The 15,489-nt window shown below is 59.7% G+C and overlaps 2 protein-coding genes across 3 annotated transcripts in view; both read left to right on the top strand.

Annotated features, from left to right (window-relative positions):
- SECTM1 (secreted and transmembrane 1) overlaps positions 1-2,970 on the top strand; it is a 13,561-nt gene extending 10,591 nt beyond the window's left edge. The window contains 3 exon segments of the mRNA XM_005585331.5: positions 1,200-1,333; positions 1,873-1,897; positions 1,900-2,970. Of these exon segments, the coding sequence (XP_005585388.3) occupies positions 1,200-1,333; positions 1,873-1,897; positions 1,900-2,069 (329 nt within the window). The 3' untranslated portion in view covers positions 2,070-2,970.
- Positions 2,971-5,470: 2,500 nt separating this feature from the next.
- Positions 5,471-8,215, top strand: CD7 (CD7 molecule). Of its 2 annotated transcripts, XM_005585330.5 has the most exons (4): positions 5,471-5,672; positions 6,072-6,386; positions 6,645-6,859; positions 7,624-8,215. In XM_005585330.5, the coding sequence occupies exons 1-4, from the start codon at positions 5,591-5,593 to the stop codon at positions 7,732-7,734; spliced, it is 723 nt and encodes a 240-aa protein (XP_005585387.3). In that variant the 5' UTR covers positions 5,471-5,590; the 3' UTR covers positions 7,735-8,215. The 2 variants fall into 2 exon arrangements, with proteins under 2 accessions (XP_005585387.3, XP_073877125.1); XM_074021024.1 differs by lacking the exon at positions 6,645-6,859.
- Positions 8,216-15,489: the final 7,274 nt, after the last annotated feature.

The raw sequence follows: 15,489 nt of genomic DNA, 5'->3' as shown, positions 1-15,489 counted from the left end.
CCTCGAAGGAACCCCACCTGCCTGTCGGGGCGAGGGCAGCCAGGAAGCTCAGGCACCCCCCGCCTCCCCGCCACACCCACCCCGGCTGTGCGGGGAAACTGCACCCCAAATGCCTGTGCTCTGAGAGGCCCTCCGGACCCGCAACGCCTGGCTTCGAGGCACCTGCCCTCCCTTTACTGGGGTCACCCAGAGGTGCTCAAGATCACCTGCCCACCACCCTTGGTGACCGTGAACTGGCGCCTCCCCGGCCGCCACGGTCCTGCCCCGCATCTCCCACTCCCCTGCTGTCCACCTCAACAAATGCCTGGACCACACCTGCCCTCGCCCCTCCTGTCTTCAGGGCTGGGACCAGCCCCACCCTTCCCTGTCCCCACCCCTCTCCTCCTGCCCTCAGGGGATGCTGACTGCCCCACTCTCTGCCTCAGCTCCCCTGACACAGGCATGACCACCCCCCACCCGTGTCCCCAGTCGCCCAGCCCACTGCTCCCTCTGCCTCTTCTGCCCCGACCCAGGGCCCACAGCCGCCACTGCCAGCTACTTATTTGGTTCAACCAGAAAGCAGTGATGGCCAGCAGAGCACCCCCGGGCCCTCTGTGCTGCCCTCCAAGCCCCTCCCACCTGCTCCCTAGGCCCTGAGCAGCCACACGGCTGTGCGGGGCCACAGACCCCTCCAGTCCCCAGACCCACTCCCCACCCCTCCCCTTCCTTTCCTGCAAGTTCAGGAGCCTCCATGGCCCCTCCCAGCCCTCCCACCTTCACCACACCCGGCTCTGACTCACCTGGGTCACCCAAATTGGGTTCCGCTTTGCTCCCCACCCCCAGGGCATCTGGTGAGCCCTTCCTGGACTCAGGTATGGGGCTTCTCAGATACCTGGCCCTGTGGGGGCCGCATCAGGGCAGGCCCCGCACCTGCCCTTGCATCTCTTCCCCAGAGCCCCAAGGCCTGAAGGACGGGGCCAGCGGACGTCCAGGGGTAGATGTTTCCCTCGCTGCCCCGAGGCACCCGTGCCCTGGGTCTCCTCCCACCTCTGTGGTCCTGCACCCCCTCTCCTCCTGGCTCCCTCCCACTCCTGTACCTCCTGGGCAAGGGCGGTGCAGTCCTCTGGGGCTCATTCTCACCCCAGGGGTTGTGCAGGAGGAGGAGGTTAGGGGTGGGGGATGCCCAACCCACCTGTCCACTGCTGAACTGCCTCCTTCAGGTGCAGAACCCCAGTCCACCCCCGACGCTGGGTCCTGGCCTGTGCCTGTGGTGGTCACTGCTGTCTTCATCCTCTTGGTTCTTACGGTCATGTTCGCCTGGTACAGGTGCCGCTGTTCGCAGCAACGCCAGGAGGTAGGAGGCCCTGCACCCCCGTGTGTGTGGGTGGGAGGTCTTGGGTGGGGCCGCCCCAGGCTGAGCTCAGCCTTACTGTCCTGCACCTGCCGGGGCTCCAGGAGAGGGTTGGGGGAGCACCGGTCCCAGAGAGCCCGTCCCCTCTAGGGGCCCAGCTGGCTGTGGTCAAGAATACACAGCCAGGTTCCCCAGACCCGCCCTGCCCTCCCTGCAAACCCTCGCTGTCCCCAGGACTCCCTGGAGGGCAGCATGGCAGGGCATGTGGTCTCCATCAGGGACACAACCTGGAGTTTCCGAGCCAAGGGAACCTCTTGCTTAGGGCGCCGTGCGAAGTGGGTTCGACCTCCAGCGGGCTCAAAACCAAGGTGAGGGCTGGGGGTGTGTGGAAGGGGTGTGTGTTGTGAGGGCACGGGGTGTACCTGGGGGTGGGAGTGTGCGTGTACATGCAAGCATGCCCATGAGTGTGAGCGCACGCCTGAGGGCAGAGCTGTGGGACGGGGGTTGCAGCTCACGCAGGCACCTCCTTCCTCCCCCCGCAGATGAAGGTCTTCTTCCTAGAACCCCAGTCCTCAGAGTGGGAGTACAGCAGGGCCTGAGCAGAGCCTCCCCTGGCCTGTGGACCCCAGACCCCAAGCCTACTCCGAGGCCGCCGGCACTGGTGGTCAAACCCTCAGCACTTGGAGCCCTGGAGCTGCTGTCCCCACAACCCTTGTTTCCAGATGCCATAGACCCATAACCACCTATAAGGCAGAGAGGACACCGGCGAGCCGGCCCTGAGTGCCGACCTTGGGTGGCAGGGCCTGGGTCTCTAGTCCCACCCGGAGGGCACAGACACCAGCTTGCTTGGGAGGGTCCGGGAGAGCTGGTGGCAGGCTGGGCCCCTGCGTCACCCACACCAGGGTGGGTGCAGACCCTTCCCCTCCACCCCCCTGGTCTTCCAAGCTCTGTTTCCTCAGTTTCCAAAATAGGAACAGCTCACCTCCGCAGCACACAACCTACCAGGACCCATGCCCCTCCCTCCGCCCTCATCAAACCCAGAGACCCGGGCTCCCTTTCTGCCACCCCAGCCTGAGTCCAGCCTCCATGCCCAAGTGAGGGGGCCGCTGCCGGAACCTCAGACACACTCCAGTTCAGGGCTGTAGGAGGCCTTGGCTGCATATGCCTATGACCAATGGCAGGCTTTGGGGGCCCCTCCGCGGGAGCCCCAGGGGCCAAGGTGGGGTGCGGGTGTTAGAGGCTGGGATGGCTCCTGGCCCCACCGCCAGGGGGCAGCGCAGGCCGGGCCGGGAGGAGGCAGCCGCGGCTCGGGCTGGGAGTCAGGCGGACGCTGCCCTCCGGGGCTGGACGTGCATCCCTCAGTCTCTTGGCCGCCTGGGAGTCGCTCCCTCGTGCCCACCCCACCTGCCAGGCCTCCTTGGACCCACATCTGTTCCTGCTTTTGTCTTCGTCACTGCGGCAGAGCCCTTTGACATCTTGATATGTATCGGGTGAAAAAAATAACTTTGGGAATCCCCCTTCAGTTCTTTGAAAAGGTTCCATGACTTGAATCTCTGAAATGAAGAAAACAACCGACTCACAAACCTGCAAGTAGCTGGGAAATGCAATTTTTAAAATGAAAAACAAAAATCTGAAAGAAACGTCTTCAGTGGATTTAAGCCCCCAAACGTCCCTAAGGTGTCCTCAAGATGAAGACACGGGGAGCCCCCAGCCAGCTGGAGACCCCGCAGGGACACAGCGTCGCCCGGTGACCGAGACCTCGCGGAGCCGGCGGCCCGGAGGGTCAGGGCCGTAGCCAGGGTCCAGAAGGGGCGCGTTTGTGTCTCAGGTTAAAATAAGGTTCCCGTCCGCGTGCTGGGTTCGGGACTCTGCTGGGTCAGATCATGTCCTCTGGGCACAGCGCCCGGGATCCCCGTGCGGCAGGGACCCCCGTGCACCCGGGACCCCCGTATGGGGATCACAATCAAAGTTTTCTTTTCTTTTTTTTTTTTTTTTTTTTTGGAGATAGGGTCTAGATCCGCCGCCTAGGCTGGAGTGCAGGGGCGTGATCATGGCTCAACCTCCTGGGCTCAAGCGATTCTCCAACTCTGGCCTCCCAGAGTGTTGGGATTATAGGCATGAGCCCCTGCGCCCGGCCTCAAGGTCATTTTGAAATCGGTCGTCTGGGTGGGGCACACGGTGGTCACGATGTCCCCTGCACACCCAGGCAGGAAACCCAGGAGGAGAGCCTGGGGCTGGAGTCCCTGAGGATTTTCATCTTTTCCTGGTGGCTTATCTCTGTTTCTGTTTTCCCTTCTGGGATTTACTGCTGGTCCTCATGCTGCCTTCCCCCTCAGTGTGGGGGGTCTGTGTCTCCCTCTGCACCCCCCAACCCTACCCGGCCCCACGCTGTCCTCAGACACACCGGGCACGTTCTGGCCTCAGGGATTCTACTCTGCTCATCCCTCTGCCTGGAATGCTGTTCCCCGGGGCCCCAGTTGGTTTCACCCAGGACCCCTTCTTGGATTGGCCTTTGAGGGCCACACCCACGCCCGTGTCCTGCTGGCTGTCCACCTGGCCTCCCTGAGGTCAGCTCCAGGCGGGAGGGCCCCTGGTCCACACTGTCCCCTGCTCCTGGCACAGAGGCTGGCATAAAGACGCTCGGTGAATGTTGGTGACCCAATGCATGCATGGAGCAAAGGCCAGAGGAGGGGCTTCTCTGTAAAGCGCTGTTACCCACCGCCTCACGCCACAGCCTCGTGAGGGTGCTCCGGGGCCTCTGGGCAAGATTCTGCCCCCAAATCTTCTGTCTCTTGTTTATGGAGAGCCTGGGGGAGGGAAACCGGCTCCTGCAGGACCCTCAGCCCAGCAGAAAACCTGCACCACCCCACAGCCCCACCAGTGTCTCTGCACCGGCTGCTGTGGCTGGGACCTCTGGGGAAGCAGCTCAGGGCTGCAAGTCCGTGTGTGAGTCATGTGAGTCATGGGCACATGTCTCTGCACACATGCATGAGTCACGCACACCCGTCTCTGCACACACACGTGTCCACATGCTCCCGTCTCTGCACACACACATCCACACGCACCCGTCTATGCACACACGTGTGGAGTCACGTGCACCTGTCTCTGCACACATACGTGTCAACACGCACCCGTCTCTGCACACACGTGGAATCACGCAACCCATCTCTGCGCATGTGTGTCCACACGCTCCTGTCTCTGCACACACGCGTGGAGTCACGCGCACCCATCTCTGCACACACGTGTGGAGTCACGCGCACCCATCTCTGCACACACGTGTCCACACGCTCCCGTCTGCACACACGTGTCCACACGCACCCGTCTCTGCACACACATGTGTCCACACACACCCGTCTCTGCACACACGCGTGGAGTCACGTGCACCCATCTCTGCACACGAGTCGAGTCACACACACCTGTCTCTGCACACACGAGTGTCCACAGGCTCCTGCTCATGTGCTGCACCTGCTGGCTTTGGGCACCGACGTCAACGCTTTGTCATTGTGGTGGGAGGCCGTCAGGACAGAGAAGTGCCCGTCCCAGAGGACTCAGTCCCCCTGGGGTTAGAGCCAGGCACAGGTCTCCCTCAGCCCCTGAAGCTGGGCACTGTGGCCTGATACATTCCTCCCAGGGAGGTGGGGGAACCTCAGGCCTGGACCATGGCTCAGCCCTCTCGTCCCCAGGACGTGGAACACAGTGCCACGGTTGGCTGGTCGGCTGCAGTGCTGGGCACGGGCACAGGCCCAGCCTCCTTCCCCACGGCCAAACCAGGGGGTGCTAATTCTGGCCTGCCCTGCGCTCCTGTGCACTGTGTGCGTGACTCATGGGTGACTCCGGATTTCTGGGCATAAGGTGGGTTCCAGCAGAAAGTACCCCAGAGGACCAGGCAGGCTGGGGGGCAGCCCTGCCCCTCACCTCCAGACCCTGTCGCCCATCCCCAGCCAGGGGGTCCCTTCTCTGTCCTCTCGTCTGCCCAGCCCCAGGCCTTGACCTCCTCCCTGTGGATTTGCAGGGGCGGGGAGGGACAGGGACACCCTGATCTCAGGGCGGCTCTCAGGGAAGCAGTGCTGGGGAGGGGTAGGTGAGGCTGCCCCTCCCACGGGGCCCACATCACTACCCTGGTCTGAGGCACCGCCTCCAGGAAGCCCTCTCTGAGCTCTGAGCGCCTGCGGTCTCCCGTGTGCTGCTCTCTGTGGGGTCCTGCAGACCCAGAGGGGCTCAGCTGCACTCATCAGGCTGGGAGAGCTGGGTGTGGGGAACATGGCCGGGCTCCCGAGGCTCCTGCTGCTGCCCCTCCTCCTGGCGCTGGCTCGTGGCCTGCCTGGGGCCCTGGCCGCCCAAGGTAAGAGCTTCCCAGACCCTCCATGGCCACAGCTCCGGAGCTCTCCCTGCCCCGTGAGCTCAGCGCCCCCAACCTGGGCCACAGCACAGCCCCCAGGAAGCGGGTGGGGTGCCGAGCGGCCTCCAGTGTCTGGGGACTCGTTTAAGAGAAGGAAGAAGGGTGGACCCCGTTGGGGAGTGGCTGGGGCTGTCCAGGCAGGGCCACTGCTTTGGGAGGAAGAAGCACAGCACCACTGCTGGTGCCCAGATCTGCTCCACGCCCCGAAAGGCACCGTGTCTGTGGCGACATGTCATCCCTGGGCTGTCCCAGGGCCCCACCGTCCCCACCACTGTCCCCTGCAGGAAGGACATTCTCTGTCCTTCTGGCCCGACTGGTGGTGACAGCCCAGGTCCTCCCTAGAGGTGCAGCAGTCTCCCCACTGCACGATTGCCCCCGTGGGAGGCTCCGTCAACATCACCTGCTCCACCAGCGGGGAACTGCATGGGATCTACCTGAGGCAGCTCGGGCCACAGCCCCAAAACATCATTTACTACGAGGACAGGGTGGTGCCCACTACGGACAAACGGTTCCAGGGCCGCATTGACTTCTCGGGGTCCCAGGACAACCTGACTATTACCATGCACCACCTGCAGCCGTCGGACACTGGCACCTACACCTGCCAGGCCGTCACGGAGATCAATGTCTACGGCTCCGGTACCCTGGTCCTGGTGACAGGTAGGGAATGTGCCCATCCCAGACCACCCCCCCCAACCCAGGCTGCTGGCCAGGCTCTGCTCCCCCAGCCCTTGTCGGGGGACCCTCCCTCCTACACGTGCCTGAACTGTTCCAGCTCCCAGCCCACCGTCCCCAGCAGCCTCCTAGATAGCTGCCCCTCCTCTGCTCCACAGCCTTTCCCTGCCCTGAACCCCAAACCGCGGGGACTCTAACAGGTTCTCCACTGGGAGAATCCCTTCCTTCCTTCTTCCTTCCCAGAGGAACAGTCCCAAGGATTGCACAGATGCTCGGACGCCCCGCCGACAGGCTCTGCCCTCCCTGTCCCGCCGACAACCTCTGCCCTCCCTGCCCTGCCAACAGCCTCTGCCCTCCCTGCCCTGCCGACAGCCTCTGCCCTCCCTGTGGCCCTGGCAGTGGTCTCCTTCCTCCTCGGGCTGGCCCTGGGGGTGGCCTGTGTGCTGGTGAGGACGCAGGTCAGTGTGAGCCCCTGCTGCCACCTGCACCCCCACAGATGGTTCCCTCTCCTGAGAGCAGTGTGGAGGGCGCCAAAGCCCCAGAGGAAAGCCCCAGTACCCGCTGCCTCCTTTGCAGGCCCTGGAGCTCTCAGGGTGGAAGTGGCCTTGGCAGGGAGGGAGGGAAACCAGCACCAAAGCGACCCGAGGGGGAGGGAGCGGCCCAGGTGCTGGTCCCGCGTGTGCACGTGTGCGCATGCGCAGGTGTGAGTGTGGGGGGACTCTGAGGACTGTGTGTGCTTGTTGGAGTGCGTAGGCGGAGGAGGGAGCGCCCAGGCTCTGGGCCCATGTGTGCACGTGTGCGCATGCGCAGGTGTGAGTGTGGGGGGTCTCTGAGGACTGTGTGTGCATGTTGGAGTGTGCGGGCGTGCTGTGTGGCTGTGGGAAGGGAAGGGAGCCTCAGACAGACACAGAGTCTAGGCCGTGGCCCCTGCCCTCGGTCCCTGCTGTTTGTCTGGGGCTGGAGTGGGGGCCCTGCTTGGCCTGGGCTGTGGGGGGCAGTCCAAGCCGCTTCCACTCTCCTTCTTCAATGGCGCCCTGGAGTCCGACCCAGTCCTGTCCCGGGAAGGCTCTGCTGGGAGGCCCTGGAGCCCAGGAGACCTGGGGGCCGGCCCAGAGGAGTCCCGTGGGGGTCTCGTGTTAAACTGAGAAAGCTGACCGGAGTGGGGTGGGGTCTAGGACACCACACTGGCCCCTGGTTGGAAACAGCAGGTTCTGTCTTTCAGATGAAGAAACTGTGCTCGTCGCGGGATAAGAATTCGGCAGCGTGTGTGGTGTACGAGGACATGTCCCGCAGCCGCTGCAACACGCTGTCCTCCCCCAACCAGTACCAGTGACCCAGTGGGCCCGGCCACGCCGCCCCCGTGGTCCCCCCAGCATCTTCCCCACCCCACCGCGTCCCCCACCCCTCCACACCTCCACCCGGCCACAGCCCTTACCCCTCCACGCTCCCCACCCCGCTGTCCTCCCACGGCTGCAGCAGAGTTTGAAGGGCCCAGCCCTGCCCAGCTCCGAGCAGACACACAGGCAGTGGCCAGGCCCCACGGTTCTTCTCAGTGGACAATGACGCCTCCTCCGGGAAGCCTTCCCTGCCCAGCCCCGCTGTCACGAGGAGGAAGCCTGACTGTCCTTTGGCTGCATCTCCCAACCATGGCCAAGGAGGGCTTCTCTGTGGGATGGGCCTGGGCACGCAGCCCTCTCCTGTCAGTGCCGGCCCACCCACCAACAGGCCCCAACCCCCGGCAGCCCGGCCGAGGACCGGAGACCAGTCCGCCACCCACAGCCGCACCAGAAATAAAGGCTTCTAGCTTCCTCTTCTGACCTCTGCATTTATTTCTCATCCAGCAGGAGCCAGGGAGGGCAGGTGGCTGAGACAGTAGACCCTCGCCAGGCCTCCGCCCGGGGCTCTGCAGCTGCAGCCTTGATGGTGGGGAAGGGAGCACTTTCCCACCCCAGCCCTGAAAGGAGCCCTGGGGGCCCCTGACCCTTGAGAAGAAGCAGAAGCACATCCACCAGTCCAGGTGGAGGCCGGACCCAGGTGCCCTTCAGGAGCCTCAGAACGGCCTCCCCATCCCCCCATCCCCCCACCTCCACTCCAGCGACACAGCCTCTGAGGCCGACCCCAGGGCACACTGGGGCCAGCAAGCTGAGCACAAGGCCTACCTCACCGGAGCAGCCTGATCGCTTCCCCTCCCTGCCCTGACGTGCAAGGTGCCTCCTCCTCGTTCTCAGAGGCATGGGGGAGACGCAGCCCGACTCTCCAGACCTTCCCCGGCCAGCGCAGCTCCCACGTGGGGACGGGAGCCACCATTTGCCCATTCCCGGGGGAGACAGAAGCACTGGCCCTCAGCCACTGCCAGGGGAGCTGCTAGGGCCCCACACACTGCACTTCATTGCCTCCTGCGACACAGGCGGGGAGCAAAGGTGGGGCCTTTGTGCAGGCCCCTCACCCACCCCTCATAACTGCCCCTCACCCACCCCTCACACCTGCCCCTCACCCACCCCTCACACCTGCCCCTCACCCACCCCTCACACCTGCTTCTCACCCACCCCCACACCTGCCCCTCACCCACCCTACACCCACCCTTCACACCTGCCCCTCACCCACCCCTCACACCTGCTTCTCACCCACCCCCACACCTGCCCCTCACCCACCCTACACCCACCCCTCACACCTGCCCCTCACCCACCCCACACCTGCCCCTCACCCACCCCACACCCGCCCTCACCCACCCCCACACCTGCCCCTCACCCACCTCACACCTGCCCCTCACCCACCCTACACCCACACCTCACACCTGCCCCTCACCTACCCCTCACCCTCCCCTCACCCACCCCACACCCACCCCTCACACCTGCCCCTCACCCACCCCACACCCGCCCCTCACCCATCCCACACCCGCTCCTCACCCACCCCCACACCTGCCCCTCACCCACCCCTCACCCACCCCTCACCCACCCCACACCCACCCCTCACCCACCCCACACCCACCCCTCACACCTGCCCCTCACCCACCCCACACCCACACCTCAAGCCCATCCTCCTGCCACACTGGCGCGTTAACCCGGGGTCCTCCTTGTGCAGGACACCCCCACAGCCTTGTCCAGCTGCCTCTGTGCAGGCTGTACGCCACTGTCCTGGTGTCCAGGACTCATGTGCAGGAGCTGGCCTCTGGTCAGCATCCCCAGCCTCACATAGGCAGCCCGGGCCGGCCTCCAACCTTGAATGTGGTCTCTGTGGCACCTGGAATACCTTCTGGGCCGAGGCCCAAGTCCTCTCCAGCCCATCCAGGCCCACCATCAGGAGAAATCAGAGTCCCCTCCCTCCCCAGGCTGCCTCATCCCAGGCCTGCAGGGTTGGGGGCTGCTAGCATCCCAGCCACGCTCAACTGGTGGTCCACCTTGGCCGAGGTGGTCTCCTCAGTCCTGCACACAGAGGACCTCCATCAATACGAGAGAGTGCCTGGCTGAGAAGACAGCTGCAGACCCAGACGCTCCTGAGCCCCTGACTGCAGTCGCCATCAAACCATCCATCGCGGTCACAAAGACAAAAAACGAACACAACCAGCTGCATGGTGGGAAACTATTAAACCCTCTATAGAAACACTGCAAACAAAAGTAAACAACAAACGTCTACAAACCAGGGTGAAATATTTGACAAGTAAATTACAGATCAAAGGTTAGTATGTTTAATTCATACAGAGCCGTATCAATCCATGGGAAGAAAACACCAACTAAAAATATGCAAATACCAAAAATGAGCAATAAATACAGGCAACCATTCCCATTGCTAGGCATCAATGCAACACCAGTTGAAATGAGGTAACATTTCGCCAGCTGGGTTTGCAAAGATGTAAATGTCATTAAAATATAATGCAGCCAGGTGCGTGACTCACGCCTCTAATCCTAGCACTTTGGAAGGCCGAGGTGGGTGGATTGCCCGAGCTCAGGAGTTGGAGACCAGCCTGGGCAACATGGTGAAACCCGGTCTCTACTAAAATACAAAAAAAAAAAAAAAAAAAAAAAAGCCGGGTGTGGCAGCGTGCACCTGTAGTCCCAGCTGCTCGGGAAGCTGAGGCAGGAGAATTGCTTGAACTAGGGAGGTGGAGGTTGCCGTGAGCCGAGATGGTGCCACTACACACCAGCCTGGTGACAGAGCGAGACTCCATCTCAAAAAAAACCAAAAAAACAAAAAACAAAAACAATAAAATATAATGCCCGTTTTACCTGGAAATCCCACTTCTATAAAAGTTTCATTGGGAAATTATCTTTAGGCACAGAAGCAAGTTTAGAGGTATAGTGACATTCATTGCAATGTAACTTTCAATAAAAAAATTTAACAACTGAAGCTGGGTACCGTGGTGTGCACCTGTGGTCCCAGCTACTTGGGAGGCCAACGTGGGAGGATCGCTTGAGCCCAGGAGTTTGAGGCTGCAGTGAGCTGTGACTGCACCACTGCACTCCAGCCTGGGTGGCAGAGCAAGACCCCATCTTTATCTTTATTTTTTGTGTGCGTGTTTTTCTTTTTTCTTTTTTTTTTTTTTTTGTGGGGATGGAGTCTTGCTCTGTCACCAGGCTGGAGTGCTGTGGCGTGATCTCAGCTCACTGCAACCTCCGACTCCCTGGTTCAAGCTATTCTCCTGCCTCAGCCTTCTGAGTAGCTGGGACTACAGGCACCCGCCACCACGCCCGGCTGATTTTTTGCATGTTTAGTAGAGACAGGGTTTCATCATGTTGACCAGGATGGTCTCGATCTCCTCACCTCATATTTTTATGTTTTATTTTTTAATATTTATTTTAATTTTTAAATAGAGACAGGGTTTTGCCATGTTGCTCAGGCTGGTCTCAAACTCCTGGGCTCAAGCAATCTGCCTGCCTTGGCCTCCCAAAGTGCTGCTGGGATTACAGATGTGAGCCACCGTACCCAGCTGAGACCCCATCTTAAAAATAGATATAACAACTAAGGAAGGATGTAAGTCTCCAAGCAGGAGACTTTTGCGATAGTGATTATGGCACATGCAGCGTGTGTTAAAAAGGCACCACAGGCTGGGCGCGGTGGCTCCCGCCTGTCATCCCAGCACTTTGGGAGGCCAAGGCGGGTGGATCACTTGAGGTCAGGAGTTCGAGACCAGCCTGGCAACAAGGTGAAACCCCATCTCCACTAAAAATACAAAAACTAGCCAGGCGTGGTGTTGGGCGCCTGTAATCCCAGTTACTTGGGTGGCTGAGGCAGGAGAATTGCTTGAATCCAGGAGGCGGCGGTTGTAGTGAGCTGAGATTGCACCACTGCACTCCAGCCTGGGCGACAAGGAGAGACTGCATCTCAAAATAATAATAATAAAAAATAATAATAATAGTAATATTAAAAAAGTAAAAGGGCACCATGGAAAAATCTGTGACTTCACCCTAGGACCTCACACGACCCAGTGAAGCCACACAGACAGTTGTAGAATAGACGTATGAGGCACATTTAGTACAATATGGAAGGTGTACGTGCTGCTCACAGGGATGCATTCTGAGAAACGCATCACTAGGCAGTGTCATCACTGTGCGGCCGTCAGCGACTGCGCTCACATGACCTAGACGTAGAGCCCAGGCCACGCCCAGGCTTCCTGGTGGAGCTGCTGTCATCGTATGGGACCCCCGTGGCACGTGCGGCCTGTCGTTGAGCAAAATATCTTTATGCTGAGCATGGCGACGCTTGTATGCATGTTTATTTCTGCATGACTAAAATAATGGAATAGTCTTACAAGGTGCTAACAAAGGGTCTCTCTGGGTGATGAGCTGTGGGTTCAGTTTCTTCTTTCTCAGTACTTTCTCAGTACTTGCATTTGACAATGGTGTGTTAGCCGGGGCAAGGAGTCACCAGACATGATGGACTTGGCATTCCAGGATATACTCCCCAAGTTCTCACGGGTTCCCAGGGCTGCAGCCAGTAGTGTCACACTGTCCCAAGGCCCTCATGGTGGCCTCTGTGGTGTCCACGGCCACTGCTGCTCCCTCTGCACCTGACGCTTGGACCCTCAGCGCCAGGAGACCACCAAACTCTTCTGTAAACATGGATAAGTCACTAAGGTACCCGCATTTGGGGAGCCCCGGGACCCATTCACCAGCAGCTGTGTGCCTGCCCGGCTCATGCTGGTTCCTGTGCGTCCAGCACTGACGGCTGGGACCCAGACAGTGACCAGGGAAAAGCTAAGGAGATGCAGGGATAAGGGGTTAGGGCTTGAGGTTCCAAAAACCCAAGCACTCCACACAGGGGACCTCTGTCAATTCGAGAGGGAGCCCGATGACCTTGAACAAGTCACTGCCCCTCTAGGCCTTAATTTGCCATCTGTAAGTAAGGGAGGTGGGTTCACGCTCTCCTCGATGGCAGGACTCTGGTTTCCAGGCCATGCCGGCCAGCCTGCCCACACCCTCACCCTCAGCTCCCACCAGGGTGCTGTCTCCACGTCCCGTCCTCTCATCCCAGATAAGCAGAGAGCACCATGAGCCCATCAGCAGAGCTTCTGTCACCCGAGGCATCCCCCGCAGCCTGACCGCACCCCGGGGACCAGACGTCATGCAGGGGCAGGTTGTGCTCCCCAAGGTTCTCCTCTGCTCCTCATTCTCCTCATGCTCCCCAAGGTCCTTCTCCTCTTCCTTAATCCCCTCCATGCTCTGGGCCGTGCTCCCCGAGGTCCTCCTCCCCTCCTCATCCCCTCCATGCTCAGGGCTGTGCTTTCTGAGATCCTCCTCTTCCTTAATCCCCTCCATGCTCTGGGCCGTGCTCCCCGAGGTCCTCCTCCCCTCCTCATCCCCTCCATGCTCAGGGCCGTGCTCCCCGAGGTCCTCCTCCCCTCCTCATCCCCTCCATGCCTCCACTGCTCATTTCGGTGCCCATAATGGTCTCTCCATTTCTCTGTCCACAGCCAGACTGCAAGGACCTGGAGGACAGGGAGGGTCCCTCATAGTGTGTCCCCCACCCCCACCCAGGCTCAGGTGTAGAGGGCCTCTGACAGCACGCTGTGTCCCGGGCGTGTCGGGTCAATGTGTGCGCCGGTCAAATTCTTCTCTCAACAAAGAGCATGCACCCTGCCTGAGTCCTGCTTCCCCCACCGTCTATTTCTGGGACTGAGCCTCTTGGGGCTTGGTTTTCTCATTTGTAAAATGCGGACAAGACAATGCTTGTGAGAGCAAACACTCCCCAACTGCGCAGGCTTGGCAGGACGCCGCAGGAGACGGGAAGTAAAGCCCTTGACCATGAGGGGAAACCTTTCAGACTTGGAGAAACACAGTGAGCATCAGCCCAAGGCAGCCCCGTGCTTTGAGGAGTGGTGGGAGCCCCCAGTGTGGAGCACTTATCCCTCACCCCAAAGCCCGAGGGTGGCCATGGAGCCCCCGCTTCAAGATCTTAAAGCCAAGCTCCCAGCCTGGCGCGGTGGCTCACGCCTGTCATCCCAGCCCTTCGGGAGGCCAAGGTGGGCAGATCACAAGGCCAGGAGATCGAGACCATCCTGGCTAACATGGTGAAACCCCGTCTCTACAAAAAATACAAAAAATTAGCCGGGCGTGGTGACTCATGCCTGTAATTCCAGCTACTCAGGAGGCTGAGGCAGAAGGATCACTTGAACCCGGGAGGCGGAGGCTGCAGTGAGCCAAGATCACACCACTGCACTCCAGCCTGGGTGACAGAGCGAGACTCTGTCTCAGAAAAAAAACTAGGTTCCCAACACAAGGTGCTGGCCAAGGAACCGTGGCTGACAGGGAGGGGGTTGGCAAGGCAGGCAGAGGGCTCTGAGGGGCAGGGTCTGTGCCACCCAGGGGCTCACCCCTCCGACTCCAAGCTTGGCCCAGCCCCAAAGCCTGGACCAGGCCTGGGTGCCCTTGAGGCTCATGGCCTGATAGCTGGCATCCTGAGCCGGGCACTCTGTCCAGGAAGGAGATGGCCACACTGGCCACACGCATCTCAGGGAGTGAGGGCAGAGCCATACCCGTCACGGCCAGCAAAAAGCACACCCTCAAAGGACAGAAGCAGGAAGAAAAAGCTGTCAACACCCACGCAGCATGCCAGGGACGAAAGACAGATCCCTGACCCAGTGAAACCGCGGACGGAATGAGCAACAGGAAAGCCGCATTAGGGAGGGGCAAGATCCAGCTGAGAAAGTCTCCCAGAAGGGAAAAATAGAGAGAGAAAAAAAGAAAAAGCTAAGAGACACAGATAACCGAAGAGAAAACATATCCAATAAAGGGATGAGAAAGAGAGGGAGAATGATGATAAACCTCCCGGAAGCAGAGGAGAGAGAGCACTCACATCCCAGCAGCACAGAGAGGGCCACACAGGAGAGAGAAGGAAAACCCACTGGGCACATTCAGGGGACTAGAACATCAAAAGCAGAGAGAATCCTCAAACTCAGATGATCTCAGAATTCTCCGAGACACCTCTGGGTTCAAGGAGACAATGGAAGCAATATTCTTCAGTACTGAAAGAGAAGAAGTGTGTACCTGGAATGTCACCTCTGACTAAATTATCATAACATTTAAGTATATAATAAAGATATTCTCAGGCATATAAGGGTTTTTGCTTTGTTTTGTTTCATTTTGTTTTGTTTTTTGAGACAGAGTCTCACTCTGTCACCCAGGCTGGAGTGCAGGGGTGCAATCTTGGCTCACGGCAACCTCCACCTCCTGGATTCAAGTTATTCTCCTGCCTCAGCCTCCTGGGTAGCTGGGATGACAGGCGTGTGCTACCGCGCTGGGCTAATTTTTGTATTTTTATTTTTAGTAGAGACGGGGTTTCACTATGTTGGCCAGACTAGCCTCAAACTCCTGACCTCAGGTGATCTGTCTGCCTCCCACAGTGCTGGGATTACAGGCCTGAGCCACCGCGGCCAGCTGCATATAAGGTCTTAAGACACATCAGAGAAGTTGACTTTGAAACCCCTCTTGGAGGCAGGATCCAAGTAAGAAGAAACCGAAACAAGATCCTTACAAGAGAAATAAGAAGCAATCAGATAGAGTTTATTTTGTCCAAAATAGAAAAAGCAATGACCAAAAAAAAAAAAAAAAAAAAAAAAAAAGAGCACAGGCTCTACAATGTATGTTCAATCTAC

This window comes from Macaca fascicularis, chromosome 16, assembly GCF_037993035.2.
Source record: "Macaca fascicularis isolate 582-1 chromosome 16, T2T-MFA8v1.1".
Lineage (NCBI taxonomy): Eukaryota > Metazoa > Chordata > Mammalia > Primates > Cercopithecidae > Macaca > Macaca fascicularis.
Note: the sequence above shows the minus strand (reverse complement) of the source record. Positions and strands in the feature narration are given on the sequence as shown.